This window comes from Sebastes umbrosus, chromosome 3 (genome assembly GCF_015220745.1).
Source record: "Sebastes umbrosus isolate fSebUmb1 chromosome 3, fSebUmb1.pri, whole genome shotgun sequence".
In the NCBI taxonomy this organism is placed as follows: Eukaryota; Metazoa; Chordata; class Actinopteri; order Perciformes; family Sebastidae; genus Sebastes; species Sebastes umbrosus.
Genome location: NC_051271.1, coordinates 560001 through 578540, shown reverse-complemented (window position 1 = coordinate 578540; position 18540 = coordinate 560001). Strand labels below are relative to the sequence as shown.

The following is an 18540-nucleotide window of genomic DNA, read 5'->3' as shown; positions in this document are numbered from 1 at the left end:
TGGCAGGTCTTTCTGAGGAAATGAGATGTCCTACATTTCTGGCAGCAGCAGAAGCAGCATGCTTTTTCATGTTTCATAAATAGAAGTATTAATAGAAAAAAGTAGCCCGCTAAATAAGCAACAATAGCCGGCATGGCTGAGCAGACACAAAAGAGAGAGCTCCAGCATCTTTAATGTTTAACTTCATAAACACCAAATACAAGAAAAAACACATGGCAGTAAACAAACAGAACACGGTTTCACTGTTCTGTTGAAAGGTTTAAAAACATGTTGTTCTCAGGAAGACACATTTAAAAAGCTGCGTTTGATCTTCTTCTGTCGTCTCTGCCGATCAAACAAACTGAATTCAATGACAACGGACCAACTCTCTATCTTATAGAGAAAACAAAATAACTGTCCACATCTGGAGCTCTAACTCAAACATCCTCCTCTGTGCTTTAACCCTCTGAGACCCGAGATCCCAACCGACTTTACCGTCTGTCAGAGGCTCGAGGAGGTTCAGTTTTAGAGCTAGAGAGAAGACACAGATATCATATGAAACTATAAAACCTGAGGAATCCATCAGTACCAACCATGTCATGTAATTAACGCTCCAAAATTGGGCTAAATATTAGCCAGGAAAAACTGTCATGTCCATCTTCAAAGGGGTCCCTTGACCTCTGACCTCCAGATATGTGAATGTAAATGGGTTCTATGGGTACCCACGAGTCTCCCCTTTACAGACATGCCCACTTTATGATAATCACATGCAGTATAAATGTGTTATTGTCTCCTATTCTAAAATGGTGTATCTGAATAGAGACCTAGAGCATTCAGAGGATGGATGGATCAGACTAGAGACCTAGAGCATTCAGAGGATGGATGGATCAAACTAGAGACCTAGAGCATTCAGAGGATGGATGGATCAAACTAGAGACCTAGAGCATTCAGAGGATGGATGGATCAGACTAGAGACCTAGAGCATTCAGAGGATGGATGGATCAAACTAGAGACCTAGAGCATTCAGAGGATGGATGGATCAGACTAGAGACCTAGAGCCTTCAGAGGATGGATGGATCAGACTAGAGACCTAGAGCATTCAGAGGATGGATGGATCAGACTAGAGACCTAGAGCATTCAGAGGATGGATGGATCAGACTAGAGACCTAGAGCCTTCAGAGGATGGATGGATCAGACTAGAGACCTAGAGCATTCAGAGGATGGATGGCTTTCCTAGCTAGACTGACAATAAGGGGGTTTCTGAGCAGTTTTAGTGCTCGCCATCCAATCGCCGAAAAATGCAAATTCTTGCAGAAATCTCCAAATGTCAAAAGTTTTTGATCCCCAATCACAGCATGTCTTCTTCTCTGGTGTTCCTCGAGGTCTTGGTGTCTTAATGTGGTATTTTGGAGGATTATTGATCATTTTGATCAATTCTCCAGTGGTTAAACATGGTTAAATTTAGCACCAAATCTGTGGAACAAATGGTATCAACCCAGCAACTGCTGCAACAACTTATGAGTCATAATAGAGCATGAGGATGACCATCAGATACTTCTATCAGCATGTTCTAAAGCTGCATCTCAGATTAATCTTCAGGTTCTCAGCTTTCAGATGATGTTCACCACTTCTATGTGACATCTACTGTTGACCTGCTATCTCCCCCTAAACACCCCTTGGACCCCCTAAAGACTCCCAAAAGACCCTCTGGGCCCCCCTAAAGAAGACTAGAACAGGTGTATTGTGGGTCTCAGAGGGTTAACAAGCTGTTTTCTTTCACTGTTTTATTGCTGTATAATTTGCATCGTGGCCTCTGTTGATGTCTGCTGTGTCCCTCCAGGCTGGGAGGCTGAGAGCTGCAGGGCTGCGACATGTGAAAGGAGCTCCGCCCCTTGACCCTCTCAACTCTCAACCTTCGGTAAAATACGTCCTCGTCATCTTCCTACTCTTCTTCTTCCTCCCTGACGTCTCTCAGATCTGAACTTTCTGGTTTGTGTTTCTGCAGCAGAACTCAGTTGAACCGACGCTGTGACCGCGACTTGACACCCTCCTGCCTCGGGCATGCCTCAGGTAAAGTAGGAACACCTCTGAATGATGCTCCTCCTCTTCCGGGTGGTCTTCCTCTTGGATTTTGATCTCACTCTGTGTCTGTGTTTGCTCCCCCTCAGCCGGGTATGAATGGGATGGAGCCTGCGTTTGGCGAGGCCTACGGGGGACACAGGGGCCTGCTGAGCCCCTACCCTCTGGCCATGTCGCCACAAGGGGGCAGGACTGAGTACGACCAGGTGAGACAACGAGTGACGGAGAGAGACACAGATCTCACGAGTCCCAGTGAGACTTCCCAGGAAGGGGCTTTGAATGTCCTTGAAAATGTTTGTTTGTTTAGGGCCCTCAAAGTTAACGCAATAATAACGCGTTCATTTGTTTTAACGCCACTAATCTCTTTAACGTTTTAACGCAACTTATGATTTACTACTTAACCTGATTTTTAGGTTGTAGCGGCTCAGTTTTAAAGAGAGAAGATACTGGTATCATATGAAACTAGAAAACCTGATGGATCTATTGGTACCAACCAAAGTCACACAATAACACAATAAAACAAAACTCCCTTTAGGAGTCCGTGCTCAGCCCCGGGATTCACACACATCACAACCTCACAATGATTTCTAAAAGTCTTGTGATGTATAATGGTCCGTGTCCACAGCCTCCGTGCTTTCCACGCCCCCTATTCATTGTCTATGTAAGCAGCCGTGCAATGCATTCTGGTAGTGTGGCGTCGCGATTCGAGAGACTAGGCGTCACGACGCCCGCTCCTCATTTGCATAAAGTTGAGGGCTCGTCTACTTTATGTAAATCACGGGCGTCCGACGCGACTCGCCGCCTCTCCAAACTCCCGAGGATCTTTTAAAATAAACGTTGTTGATCTAAAATAAAGACAGATTCATCAACATGGGTTATTTCTCTCCTCAAATGTTTTCAGAAACACATCTCAGTGAACTATTGACGTGAAATAAGAGAAGAAAGTTTCCAAACGAGCCTCCATACTGGTTCCGTTTGAAAGCTGGGAGCAGCAGCCAACGGCGGGAAAGCGTTCGTCCAATCAGGAGCCGAATGCCTTGTTTCTAGGGACAGCACACCAAGCGTCCAATGATGGGAAGCGTCGCGTCCCCTCGCCATAAAAAACGCCCCTGTGGACACGAACCATAATTGTCCAAGACGCAGTCCTTGGATTTCACCAAACAAAACCTTGGAAGTCATTGAAAGTAAAAAATAGGAGCCAGTAGATGTTTGCCCTGCAGCAGTGTTCCTGATTACAGTCAACTCCATCCACCTGGCACCTCAGCTAGGAATCAGTCTACGAGGGGTTAATCCATTTTAATATTTGTCCCACAGAAGTCATTTAGACTTTTTATAGTAAGAAAGGTGTTACTAATGACATCAGTGAGTCAGGACCCTGAACCCAGAGCAGCCACCTGTGATTCTCCTTCTGTGACGTGTTCAAATGTCCTCAGTGCCTTCGAGTTCATTTATGCACCGCGGAGCTCATTACAGGCCGACGTGTCGTCACGCGGAGACGTCTGCTTTACATTAACGAATACATAATGTGGTTTATGTAAATGTCTCATCAAGACCTAGGACTGGAGCCCACAGCAGATGTTTACCACACATCTGGTTGATCCGGTTGATCTGATGCTTAATTAACTAATTAGTAAAGCACCACTTACAGTTAACTGTTAATTGGGTAACATCATGTTAAACAGGTGATTCTGTCTTTACTTGTCTACTGATGTATTGAAGGCACCGGTCTCTTTCTCGTTGTTAAAGCATAAAGACGTATAGAAAGAGCTGTCTGTGTAGATAATTCAATTACAGATTAATAGTATTAATGTTAATAAAGATATTAAATTCAACATTTTTATAAGCCTTCCTGTGATGAGGATCACACAATTTTCCTGGGACGCCTTCTTAATGCTAACACAGATTAAACATCTGCTTACTACCTTTTGTACTCTTAGATTGGAACTATTTGTATTCTCAAAGAGTTTCTGTAGGCCCAAATCTAACATGGGTGGAGCATTGGACACACTATATGATTGCTTTAATGGTTCCCATCTGTAGGTACGCACTTTTTATTGATGCAGCACAATTTTATAATTTAAATGAAATTATTTCACGGACCCCCTAACAGAGTCTCACGGACCCCTGGGGGTCCACGGACCCCACTTTGAGAATCACTGATATAGAACAAGCTCCTGTAATTTGCCAACACTTGAAATGCTGCCTGGAAACGATGAGTTCAGTTACCCAATATCTAATTACTGAATGTAACTAAGTACAGATTTGAGTGTTTGTACTTTGTGCTTCTCCTCCACTACTTCTATCTGACAGCTTTAGTTACTAGTTGGAGCATTAAGTTAAATAAACTGTTTAAAAAGCCTCTCGGATCAGCTGGAAGAAGCATCGTCACGAAGCTGATCTTTAGAGAGACGAGGCTCTCACAGGACACGGGATGATCTTATAGACCATGATGCATTGCTGCAGATTACTGACAGGGAACATTTTACTGCACAATCTTCAAGTACTTCTACTTTAAGTACTTTCAGTATATTTTGCTGATAATACTTTTACTTAAGTAAGTAAGTATTGAATTCAGGTCTTGTGCTGGTAGTGGAGTATTTTCTCGGTGTGGTATTAGTACTTTTACTTCATTAAAAGACGTGAATGCTGCGTGTATATGATATTCTAAGGGTGATACAGGAGTGATGTTCAAACTATCTGTTTGTAATATTTAAGGATTCCTCTGTACCCTTTCAGAGCGTGCTCCTCATGCTGGGCTCCCCGGCATCGCCAAGGAAACGGCCCTTTGAGTTGCTAAGCGACCTGGTGGACGACGGTGGCGTCGGCGAGGACCTGCACCCGGAGCGCTGGGACGTGTCTGCGCTGGACGAGATGGCTCGCTACACCAAGCTGGGCCTCGGGGTGGGGGGGGAGCTGCTGGCCTGCTCCGAGGAGGCCGTCCTGATGGGCCGCTGGGGGAGGAGCCGGGAGGAGCAGGAGGAAGACGAGGAGGAGGAGAGGAGGAGGAGGAGACACACGGCACCTCCCGTCATCCAGGACGTCATCCAGGTCGTCCAGGCCGCCGCCGCTGCTGCAGGGAGGGAGGAGGGGCGTAGCTCCGTTGCCACGACAACAGGGAGGGAGTTATGCGTTGCAGGAAGAGCGGCCGGACGAGGACGGGATGGGAGGGAGCACACGGTGGAGGTGTATCAGGTGGCGCAGGAGGAAGAGGAGGTAGTGGCGGCAGCGGCGGCGGGTTTGGCGCTGGAGCACTGCAGCGAGGAGCACAACTACTCCCTGAGCCAGGGGGAGGAGCTGGGGGCGGCGCCGCCTCACAACGCCCCGACGGAGGCGGGGGGAGACACACAGCAGGAGGTGCGGGGCAGGGTGGAGAGCAAGGCCAAGACCGAGCTGGACCTGGAGGACGATGAGGAGGAGCAGGACGAAGAGGAGGACGAGGAGGACGAGGAGGAGGAGGAGGAAGAAGAAGATGAAGAGGAGGAGGACGAGGGAGCGGAGGAGACGGCGGTGGAAGCTGAACTCTCCAGCTCCTCAGAAACCGAATGTGGTGAGTGGTGCTTTCTGTTTGTCTGTTTGTCCGTGTGGCGAGGACATCTCAGCTCACGGCGGCGCTGCCAGCAGCTCGTCTGCCCACACGGAAACCATCCGAGTCTGTCTCCGGTCCAGACGAGACCTCAGACCGCCTGCTGCGACGCGGTTGGCTGAGCAGAGGCACATTAAATACCAAAGTTGCGGGTGTAATTCCCGGACAGCATACCGCTTCAGTGGCTTCAGTTTTACTGTTATGAAACGACTCCGAGGGCCGGAGACTCCGAGGGCCGGAGGCTCCGAGGGCTCTGAGGGCCGGCCGGAGGCTCCGAGGGCTCTGAGGGCCGGAGGCTCTGAGGGCCGGAGGCTCCGAGGGCTCTGAGGGCTGGAGGCTCCGAGGGCTCTGAGGGCCGGAGGCTCTGAGGGCCGTAGGCTCCGAGGGCTCTGAGGGCCGGAGGCTCTGAGGGCCGGAGGCTCCGAGGGCTCTGAGGGTCGGCTGGAGGCTCCGAGGGCTGGAGGCTCTTCATGTATTCAGAAACCGTCTGCAGCCGCCGCGCTGCTGGGGGGGTTGGAGGGGGTGGTTAGATTTGAAAGGTGGTTCAGATTGTTGAACAGTTAGTTACAGTAGAAGCAGATCAGTATTTCTTTACACCTCTCTTATGTCTCATTCAAAGATATTGTCGGAGAATCGTTTACTTGTTTCAGCTTCTCAGTGAACCGTCTTCTGGTTTTGGACCGTTAGTCGGACAAAACGAGACATCAGTTGCCGCTCTGGTACACGAGATACTGCTCAGATGCTGTAGTTTTGACCTTTGACCTTTATATATATATATCCTTTATTTAACCAGGTAAAAAACTCATTGAGATTAAAATGTCTTTTCCCAGAGTGCCCTGGCCCAGAGGGGCCCAGAGGGGCCCAGAGGGGTCCAGAGAGCAGCACAGAGGGGTCCAGAGGGGCCCAGAGGGGTCCAGAGGGGTCCAGAGGGGTCCAGAGAGCAGCACAGAGGGGTCCAGAGGGGTCCAGAGGGGCCCAGAGGGGTCCAGAGGGGTCCAGAGGGGTCCAGAGAGCAGCACAGAGGGGTCCAGAGGGGCCCAGAGGGGCCCAGAGGGGCCCAGAGGGGTCCAGAGAGCAGCACAGAGGGGTCCAGAGGGGTCCAGAGGGGTCCAGAGGGGCCCAGAGGGGTCCAGAGAGCAGCACAGAGGGGTCCAGAGGGGTCCAGAGGGGTCCAGAGAGCAGCACAGAGGGGTTCAGAGGGGCCCAGAGGGGCCCAGAGTGGCCCAGAGGGGCACAGAGGGCAGCACAGAGGGGTCCAGAGGGCAGCACAGAGGGGTCCAGAGAGGTCCAGAGGGGCCCAGAGGGGCCCAGAGGGGTCCAGAGGGGTCCAGAGAGCAGCACAGAGGGGTCCAGAGGGGCCCAGAGGGGCCCAGAGGGGTCCAGAGGGGTCCAGAGGGGTCCAGAGAGCAGCACAGAGGGGTCCAGAGGGGCCCAGAGGGGCCCAGAGGGGCCCAGAGGGGTCCAGAGAGCAGCACAGAGGGGTCCAGAGGGGTCCAGAGGGGTCCAGAGGGGCCCAGAGGGGTCCAGAGAGCAGCACAGAGGGGTCCAGAGGGGTCCAGAGGGGTCCAGAGAGCAGCACAGAGGGGTTCAGAGGGGCCCAGAGGGGCCCAGAGTGGCCCAGAGGGGCACAGAGGGCAGCACAGAGGGGTCCAGAGGGCAGCACAGAGGGGTCCAGAGAGGTCCAGAGGGGCCCAGAGGGGCCCAGAGGGGCCCAGAGGGCAGCACAGAGGGGTCCAGAGGGGTCCAGAGGGGTCCAGAGGGGCCCAGAGGGCAGCACAGAGGGGTCCAGAGGGGCCCAGAGGGGTCCAGAGGGGTCCAGAGGGGCCCAGAGGGCAGCACAGAGGGGTCCAGAGGGGCCCAGAGGGGCCCAGAGGGCAGCACAGACACTGTTAGAAGAATAAAAGAAAGAGTCTTCTATGTAAAGAACTCAAGAACGTTTTAAATCCAAAAGATATGACATTGATGCTCTGGAGCGCCTCGTCCCTCTTCAGCTCCCCTAAAGCACCAACAACGTGTTGCTAACGCAGCAAAATACCATCCTGAGTGCTTCAGCTAAGGTTAGCCAGCTAGCTGTAGTTTAGCTACACGGCGTGTGGATCTGCTGCTGGTTGCGTCGTAACGTTAGCTGAGTTAGTATCATGGAGCCAACGGTCCAAATAAAAGAGAGGGACATTACAGAACACTATTCAAAGATACAGTATATAGTTGTAATGTACGGTCACGTCACTGTTTTGGCCGATGCCCAGGATGCTCACTGGCACTGACGGAGCAACGAGCACCGGGATGCTGACTGCGGTTCATTTAACAACCACAGGTGTCATTAATAACGTCTAAGTTACATATAGACACATTAAAGGTTCAGTTTGTAACTTCTTCCACGTATAAATCATTGCTGGTCGGTGTCTCATGCTCTCTCGTGTGTCTCATGGTCTCTCGTGTGTCTCATGGTCTCTCGTGTGTCTCATGGTCTCTCGTGTGTCTCCGCTGTTCAGACTCAGACTCCAACTCAAACTCCAGTGAAGCACCAAAACCTCTTGGTTGTATCTAGTGAAGCTGTTAAACAGTGTTGGCCGCGGTCGGAGGACGCGGGGGAGACCGTAGCTTTGGTCTCCAGGACCGGAGTCTCTGCTCCTCTGCTCCTCTGCTCCTCTGCTGCCTTCACTCACACACCGCGCTCCTTCTCTCTCTCTCTCTCTCCACCTCTCACGTGCATGCTGCTCACTCCACACTGCAGAAGAGTTAGTTTAGCTCTGAGAATATCTAGTGAATGTTCAGTGGACGTTTGTGCAGAAATAACTGCTGCAGCTCCTCCAGACCAACAGAGGTTTCCCGTGTCTTGTGAAGTGACGGGGCTCCGCGGAGAGAAACGTTATCGTCTCCGACCAAAACTCCGGCGTCTCCCCCGTTCCCTCCGGCCGCGGTCGGGAGGCTGAGGCAGGAAAAGCCAACACTAGGATCAGCATTGATTCATGGAGAGACCTTGGTCTGGTCAGCTAACATTACTGCCAAGCAGCTGAAATATAGAGTGATATTGTGCTTTTAGCTGACGTGTGTCTCCTCACTGTGTTGAGTGATGCTCCTTCATGTCTATGTAGAGCGAGCACAAGCGCCAGCAACAGGACGCTGACTTTAGTTGACTTAACGGACACAGGTGAAGCTGTTAACAAGACATTTATGATTCTTACATAGAGTACCTTTAACATTTTCATTTTCATTGAAAAACATATTAGAATGATGATGGTGTGATTTGTTTTGGGGGGGATCTGAACCAAACAAAGATCTGTAGAATATGATGTGGAGGTCGGGACGTCTGCAGCAAGAAAATATTACATTTAAAATGGTATTTTGACACATTTCACCTTAAAATATATATATATGCACTATAATATCGTAATAATATAACACCATTCACCATTCCAAGTCCAACCTGCACGGTGATGCAGACAGACTTACTGATTTCATTCTCTCATTCCTGGAGAGACATTTGTCTGCACATGCAAAACATATAGATGCATTTAATACACGTGTATGCGGACACACATGCAGATATACTCCTCTATATGCCCCTACATACAAACATACACAGGACCCTGTAGAGAGTGAATTCAATGTCAAATGAACAAACTCTTAAACATTTGACTAACCAGCTCAGCCACACTGAATCATCCGACTACATCACTCATATTCACACCGTATTCATTTGGATTTAAGGAGGCAGTAGCTACCGTTGAGGAGTTTCAGTGTTTTCTACCTTCTACCATTATATTCCTGTATTTCCTTTTAACTCAGTATATCTCCATTTGACTACAAAAAATGAATAAAGGATTCTCTACCTGAATTGTACGGACATCGGCGTAATCATGACCTCAGTCAGTATTTCTAAAATGTCCCAGAGAATAAATATCTCCCTCAAGGCGGATTGACAGATTTGATCATTTCCCAAACCACTTAAATACAGAAATATATCCGTCTCTCACAGATCTCACAAACATCTCCTTAATAATAATGAAAACATGCTTCTTTAATTATAATAAAATGCCCCTTTAATAATAGATGAATGCATCTTTGATCATAAATGTGCAATTCTCCGTCACACCCTGATTTGCAAAGAGGAGAAATACACCAATCAGCTCTCCGTTGTTAATACAGAGCCAACAGTCCACTCACACACCTGCACATGCACACCTGCACATGCACACCTGCACATGCACACCTGCACATGACATACTATATTATTTTATGACATGTACTACTGTGACTTTTTTTACATACTATATTATTTTATAAAGTACTATATTATTATTTAATGACATACTATACTATGAAATTTTTTGACGTACTATTTTATTATTTAATGACATACTATATTATTACTTTTTTGATATCCTATATTATTATTTAATGTCCTACTATATTATTTTATAATGACATACTATGCTATTAATCTTTTTGACATACTATATTATTTAATGACATACTAAACTATGACTTTTTTTATATCCTATATTATTATTTAATGTCCTACTATATTATTATTTAATGACATACTATGCTATCACTTTCTTTTTTTACATACTATATTATTATTTAATGAAATATTATATTATTTTATGACATACTATACTATGACTTTTTTTGATATCCTATATTATTATTTAATGACATACTATACTTATGATCTGAACAACCCTCCAAACCAGAGAAATTCAGCTAAGATGAATTGGGGTAAAGGGAAATGACAGCATATAGCAAAGACTGAGGGACCGCTGCAGCTGCACAGGCCTTTAAATGTGATATTTTAGTAGTAGAACATGTTTAGAAATGTTTATAGATATCCATAAAAATAGCTGTAGTGATAGAAAATCCTTAGATCGATACATGATGTATTGTTTCATCACCCGATGTTAAATACTCCTCGACAAAGCCTCTTATTGTTTGACCCATAACTCTCACTTTAGATTGTGATTAAAGATGCAATCTGATGATTTAACGTTTCTGAATCTGTTTACTCGTCACGTAGAGTCGTACTATTAACTGTCAGAGTTAACACAATAATAACGCGTTAACGCAAATTTGTTTTAACGCCACTAATTTCTTTAACGCTGTAACGCAACTTGTGATTTTTAGGTCGCAGCGGCTCATTTTTAAAGCTAGAATGAAGATACTGGTATCATAGGAAACTATAAAACCTGATGAATCCATCGGTACCAACCAGGTCAGACTAGCTGGTCATGAAGGAGGTTAAATAACGCTCCAAACTTATGCTACATTTTGGTGAGGAAAAAACTGTCATGTCCATTTTCAAAGGGGTCCCTTGACCTCTGACCTCCAGATCAGTGAATGTAAATGGGTTCTATGGGTACCCACGAGTCTCCCCTTTACAGACATGTCCACTTTATGATCATCACATGCAGTTTGGGGCAAGTCATAGTCAAGTCAGCACACTGACACACTGACAGCTGTTGTTGCCTGTTGGGCTGCAGTTTGCCATGTTATGATTGGAGCATATTGTTTTATGCTAAATGCAGTACCTGTGAGGGTTTCTGGATCAATATCTGTCATTGATTTGTGTTGTTAATTGATTTATAATAATAAATATATACATACATTTGCATAAAGCAGCATATTTGTCCGCTCCCATGTTGGTAAGAGGATTAAATACTTGACAAATCTCCCTTTAAGGTTCATTTAGAACAGATAAAACAATGTGTGATTAGTTGTGATTAACTGTTTTAATTGATTGACAGCCCTAATATTAATAAAAATCTCTGGAGTGTCCCTTTAAGTGCATTATTATTTAAGATACTGTGCTAACCAACATAGAGACAGAAACCAGACAGAAGTGTAGAGGTAGTTTAGTTGTTCTCTCGTACATCCAGCAGGACGTTAAAGCAGGACGCTGTTCCACATTAATGAGCTGCAGCTCGTCGTCCGGACGACGACGTAACAGGTTTAAAATGTCAGAGGTGACGTTCCCGTCCAGACTGCAGGACGTGAGACATAAACATGTATATTAGATGACACACATGTGAACCGACTTGGCTCCAGATTAGCATCTCATCCCAGGCTCCCTCTGGCTCTGGTCGTCCTGGAGGCAGATAAACAAATCTCAGGCCTCTTGTTGTGAGGTAATGGAGAGGTCGCTTGGCTCGCTCTCAAAGAGCGGCCTGGGTCATATTTCGACGGTCGCCGCGAGACGCCATTGTTGCTCTCTGTTGTTGTGGCTGTGAGTGTGTGTGTGTGTGTGTGTGAGTGTGTGTGTGTGTGTGTGTGTTGGTCTCGTCGAGCTATTCTTACCATTAGCTCATGGCGATCACAGGGGCTGTGTGACGGATGGAGAAGTGTGTGTTCTCACAGAGAGAGAGGTGCTGGAGGTCGAGTGAGGCTGGGAGGTTTGGGAGCATATATGTGTGTGTTTTATATATATATATTTTTTTTCCATATATATATATATATACAATTATATATATATATATATATATATATAGTTAGATATTTTTTTATATATATATATTTGTTTTTTCATATATATATATAAAATAATATATATTTATATATTATTTTATATATATATATATATGTATATGTATATATATATATATACATATATATATAAAACAAAGGAGTGAAGGAGGTGAGAGTGCAGACAATGGCTGCTGTCTGCAGACTGGACCAGACGACATGATGTTACATAAGCCATCCGTGTGTGTGTGTGTGTGTGTGGTTAATGGCGAGGATAGGCCTTCATGGTTATTAACTTTCAGTCTGATTTAATCCCACTAGGAATTACTTTCTTCATTATTTGCAGCGTGTTTTTTAATATTTTTTTGGTGGTGGATTCTGAAGCAGCGTCTGTTGTTCTGTTCTGCTGCTGCAGCTTTTGCATGTTGTATTATTTATGACAGCATTATGCACGGCTCTGCTCGGCTCTGCACGGCTCTGCTGGCCTGAGGCTAATCTGCTGTGACGTCCCGTGTGCTCGTGTAGGTGTCTGTCTCCGAAGCAGCACACGGTTGTAGCAGGCGGCGGCGGTGGCGGCGGCTTTGTCATCGGGACATACGGCGTGTGTTTGAGGATTAGGGTGCACAGCGTGATGTCATACCTCCACATTAATACCTGTCAGTTCTGATCGGGCTTTCATCTGTCACATTAACTGACTGGCTGTTTCTCTTCTATACGTGGCTGTCAGCGGCGTCCACCTCCGTCAGAACGCAGGAGATTCTGTTTTCTTCATATTATATTAATAAAACGGACGAGAGAAACCTCAAGGAACCAGATTACATTCAATTATTGTTTCTTTACCATACATTTTTCTCAAGCTTTACATTTCTGCAATGCTATACTAGAGCTGCAGCTAACAATTCTGATTATTATATATTTATTTATTCTTTGCATTACTAGTTTTATTTGAAATGTTATAAATAAATGTGCAAATTACATTATTAAATATGTTCATACATTACCAGAACAGAAATCTGAACATTGGATAAAGTCAGGTTCAAAATTCTCGTTTCATTTTGTTGACATATTAGAGTCAAAGGTTTTTTTCTTCTCTTTTTATCGCTCCATGAATCAGAAAATACTGTCAACAGCCTTCAAAACAATCGCCATGTTTTTAGTAATAAAGTGATCTATAAATCAGGTTCTGAATGATATATGAACAAACCCCTCAGTAGAACCCTTCAGAACATAGAGAGGAATGAAAGTGGAGAGTTTGGTGGATGTAAGAGCTGCTGAAGTGGAGATCTCTGGCTCAGAGTCTGAGACAAAAACAGCCTTTAAAAAATATGGATTGTAAAATTTCATACATTTTAAAGACACTTCAGGTGAATACGGTAAAAAAATGAACTTATAGATATCACCATGAAACATCCCCAGTTGATTACTCACATTAAGTCAATTATTTTTTGTATTACAAGTTTTTTTTTAAATGTTATAATGAGGCATTATCTAATGATATCTGTTGGTGAATTTAGGAGAAATCTACAGACACAAATAGACAAAGTAGTAAAGTAAACACCTGAATGTGTATTTACGATGTTTTCTTTCCACTAGTCTGAAAGAAGTCTGAAAGAAGACGTGTTATTGAAGCTAAATAGCCGAAAAAAACAATGTTTTTGTCCGTAGTTTGCCTTAATAGCAGTTTTCCTCCAAAAATAGTCAGCTCAAATGATCCAGTTTGTTGTATGGAGGTTTGTGAAAAAGCTCTGGACTGAATGTGTATCAGCGGTCGCACAAATTCAAAATTCATATTTGCATGTTTTCCCTTCAGAGGTGGAGGCCGAGCCGGCGAGGCAGCCGGGGGAGCGCCCGTCGAAGCGCCGCTGCTTCTGGGAGTACCGCCGCGCTCGAGAGTCGGCCACGAAGAAGAAACTGGGCGGAGACGTCCACTGGTCTCTGTCCTGGAGCTCCAGCACTCTACCCAGCACACTGTACCGCCGAGAGGGTGAGAACAACACCGCAGCACTGAGCTCCCATCATCATCATCATCATGTATTTAGGATTCACTAAACGGTCTAGTAGGTGTTGGTCAGACGGAGGAAACAATCTGATGAACTGATTAATCAGAAAGAGAAGTGATGGATGAGTTGTTAGTCGACGGCCTGATATCACAGAGAGGTGAAGCTGGAAGTGAACGAGGAGTCGTGAAAGCGATATTCAGCTGCAGCTGAACGTGTCCCATTTCTTCCCTCTCGTGTGACATCAATGGGATCGGGACCCTCAGGCGTCTGCCCTACATACAACTCTGATCTGTCAAAATCTAAATCTTTCAACATTTCCCTGATCAGTGAATCTAACGTCAGCCTCAGACACGACTGGAGCTGAGCAGCAGCCTTTGTTCTTCAGAGGAACCCAATACCACACACAGACCGTTAATGCACAACACAATCTACACAATCACTACACAATCACAACATAATCACAACACAATCTACACAATCACAATCACAACACAATCACAACACAATCACAACACAATCACAACACAATCTACACAATCACAACACATTAATGCACAACACATCACAACACAATCACAACACAATCTACACAATCACAACACATTAATGCATAACACATCACAACACAATCACAACACAATCACAACACAATCACTACACATTAATGCACAACACAATCACAACACAATCACAACACAATCACTACACAATCACTACACAATCACAACACATTAATGCATAACACATCACAACACAATCACAACACAATCACAACACAATCACTACACATTAATGCACAACACAATCACAACACAATCACAACACAATCACTACACAATCACTACACAATCACAACACATTAATGCACAACACAATCACAACACAATCACAACACAATCACAACACAATCACTACACAATCACTACACAATCACAACACATTAATGCACAACACAATCACAACACAATCACAACACAATCACTACACAATCACTACACAATCACAACACATTAATGCACAACACAATCACTACACAATCACTACACAATCACATCACATTAATGCACAACACAATCACATCTACGGTCTCAAAAATGAACATTTAACATTGTCTATTGTATATATATATATATATACATATACAGTATATATATATACATATGTATATATATATATGTATATATATATATACATATGTATATATATACACATATATATATACATACGTATATATATATGTGTATATATACTGTATATGTATATATATATGTATGTATATATGTATATATATATACATATATATATATATACACACATATGTGTGTATAAAAACGTCCGACTACAACGTGCCGTTCAAAAGTACAACAAAATTATTTCTATTCTATTGTCATATTGTACTGAAATGGCCCGTGTTGAACAATAAAATATTATAAATATAATAAGTGTTCTCAGTCCAAAATGGCGTCTCTTTGCTTCTATATTCTTTGCTTTAAATCTATCTGGTGTTTACCAGAGATGTGCTCATCAGTTTCTCATTCAGGATGAAAACAGCATTAAAAGAGAATTGAAAGACTTTACCAGACCGGTATTGAATTCATTCTATCGTCTTATTTCCAGGCAAAAAAGGCCGCCGCAAAGCTCGCAAGACGGACGCCAGCGACCTGACGCCAAACCCCCAGAAGCTCCACAACATCGGGGAGCAGCTGCAGAAGCTCAACGCCGCCATCGACGGCATGGGCCCGGTCAACGACCTGCCCGCCGTGGCCCGAGCCCGGTCCCGTAAGGAGAAGAACAAGCTGGCCTCCAGGTACCAACCACACTCCACTTAACTGCCCTCCTACATCTCCTGCACCGGAGTCAGAGCCCGGGAGACTCTCCGTATCGACTCGTCAGGCCTGAGTGGGCATCCTGGTTCGGTTCTCAGTGTTTGTGAATCGTTTTCAGTTATAAAACTAGAGAATCCTGCAGGCCTCTGTGGTTTAGTGTCGGCAGTCTTTAGCCTTTAAGATGGGTTTTCAGATATGTGGTAGTTGACCTTGTAATGCTGTTTGTGGAGGACACGGAGAGAGAAGAATGCTTTAAGGAAAACAATCTCCGTGGAATTTAAAGTGGAAATGAAGCGTTCAACCGAGTTCAGCTGGTTTTACTAAACCACTTTAATGAACAAATATATAACTAACATGACAGATGTCAGCATTTAAAAGAAAAAAGATCCGTTTCATCTTCCGTGGCGAGAGCGCCGCCATGTAGCAGTACTGTGACATCACCTGGTTGGTCGGCCCGGCCGAGTTACACAGAGACGACGGTAGAGACGGTGAAAGATGAGGACTGAGGAGACAGAGGACAGAAGAAAAACAAAAGACGGGGACACTGATGTATTGTTCCTGGATTAGGGATGTGACGGTGACCGGTGTTACCGATCACACCGGTGTTACTGATCACACCGGTGTTACCGATCACACCGGTGTTACCGATCACACCGGTGTTACTGATCACACCGGTGTTACCGATCACACCGGACATTTTACAAGAAAAGATGACGATCAACATGTGTAGCGCGCTGACTCTGATCTTTACCATCCGGTGGCGGTGCGTCTGGCCTCTCACCGGCCGTGACCGCTCCGTCATCCCGGCAGCGAATACCTCGTTAACGTTATGGTTCTCTTAGACCAGCGGTCAGCAGCCTGCGTCTCTTCAGCTCCTCTCCAGCGGCTCCGTGTGGATTTATCAACATGGAAATGAATAACTGTTTATCGTTTACATTTTCATGTTCATTTCTCATTGTTGTAGGTCTATGGTACGACGGTACGACAGAGTATCAGGGCCACATTGAGGAGAAATATAAATCTGAGATTTAGAGAATAAAGTCAAAAGTTTACGAGAAAAAAAGTCGTAGTATTGAGAATTAAGTCATAATATAATAACGTTGTAATTTTACGTATTATTTTCTTTTTTTCTCGTAAAGTTATGACTTTATTCTCGTAATATTACGATTTTTTTTGTTAAGTTATGACTTTATTCTCATTCTTCATTCTGTAAATCTCAGATGTGTTTTCCCTCAATGTGGCCCTAATACTCCGTAGTACATTGTCTCTTTGGCCCTCACTGCATTAGACTTATATACTATATACTGAGACTATAAACTGTCTAAAATGTCTCTTAAAGGTTGCTGACCCCTGCCTTATAGCGTTGGGTTTAAATCTGAAATATTACTAAATAGGCGCTTTTGTTTTTCGCTTCAACACCAAATCCTCCGCCATCTCTCGGTCTGTCAGCTCTCTCTCTCTCTCCGTGTGAAGTCTGACTCCTGCTGCTCTGAGCTGAGACTCCGTACAGAGCAGATGCATTCACTGTCAGTTAGTAGCGTCCGTCGTCCGACTATCTGTTGATAACACGGCGCTGATACGCCAAAATGAACTAAATGGGTTTTATTTCTGTAAAAAAAAAGCTAAATGACGGTGGGGTGGTGGTGGTGGGTACGTAATGTAACCGGTGTGTGCCCGACCGCCGGGTAACACCGGTAACACGACAACCGTGGCAAGCCCACGCTGCAGTAACGTTACTGATCTCCGTTTCAGCGCCGGTTTATGAAATGGACTGTTGTGTTCTTGGTTTAAACATTATAAAACTCATCTTTACATCCGGAGAACATCAGTGTCCCCTCTTTTGTTTTCTTCTGTCCTGTGTCTCCTCAGTCTCCGTTCACCGTCTCCAGACTACTGCAACTAAGTACTGTTTGTTATATAGTTGTTCATTACAGTGGAAATCTATTTAGTAAACCAGCTTAACTCAATTTCTACTTTAAGGATCTGACTCGTTGGAAAAATCAGAAAATCTTAGAAAAATCATTTTGATTTGAAAGTGTTGGGAAGCATCTGATGTGAACTCTTCCCCAGGAGGAACACAGCGTACCAAACTGAAGACTCACCACTACAGTAAGACATTTAGAAGACATCCCTGAGGATGAGATACACAACACAAACCATTTAGAAATGTAGGTCAGGAGTGTATTTTTGACTTGATTGGCCCTTTTTTTTTAATTGAGTTTACCTTCTGGACAAAGAGTAGGATGGAATACATGATGGAGGGAAGTCAGAGGAAAACAACAGAGGAGATGAGATGGAGGGGAGGCAGGATGAAAGGCTGAATTGGAGGAAATCGGGGCAAGATTGAGGAGGCAGACGAGGAGTTAGATGAGGGTCATAGAGAGTTCATATCTGGAGGGAGGGAGGGAGGGAGGAAGGGAGGGAAGAAAGGAGGGAGGCGTTATTACAGGCTGTTTAAAGAGGAGAGGGACTCTGGGAATATTTTATTATTCCAAACATATTAAAACGCGACACAAACACATCGTGGGATAGAAAAGTTGATGGAGAAGAAGGAGAGAGAGTAAAGTCGCTGTGTGCTACTGCAGTGTGACTGAGTTCATGTTTTAGTTTA

At 44.8% G+C, this 18540-nt stretch overlaps 1 protein-coding gene across 9 annotated transcripts in view; it reads left to right on the top strand.

The window, feature by feature from the left end:
• LOC119485008 (CREB3 regulatory factor-like) overlaps positions 1-18540 on the top strand; it is a 46509-nt gene that overhangs the window by 15292 nt on the left and 12677 nt on the right. For 5 of the 9 annotated variants that reach the window (XM_037764252.1, XM_037764251.1, XM_037764249.1 and 2 more), the window contains exons 2-7: positions 1820-1897; positions 1985-2049; positions 2148-2264; positions 4795-5605; positions 13914-14087; positions 15721-15910. In XM_037764252.1, the coding sequence (XP_037620180.1) occupies positions 2041-2049; positions 2148-2264; positions 4795-5605; positions 13914-14087; positions 15721-15910 (1301 nt within the window). In that variant the 5' untranslated portion in view covers positions 1820-1897; positions 1985-2040. The remainder of the gene's footprint in view (positions 1-1819; positions 1898-1984; positions 2050-2147; positions 2265-4794; positions 5606-13913; positions 14088-15720; positions 15911-18540) is intronic. The other 4 variants (XM_037764255.1, XM_037764257.1, XM_037764256.1 and 1 more) reach the window with 3 other exon arrangements.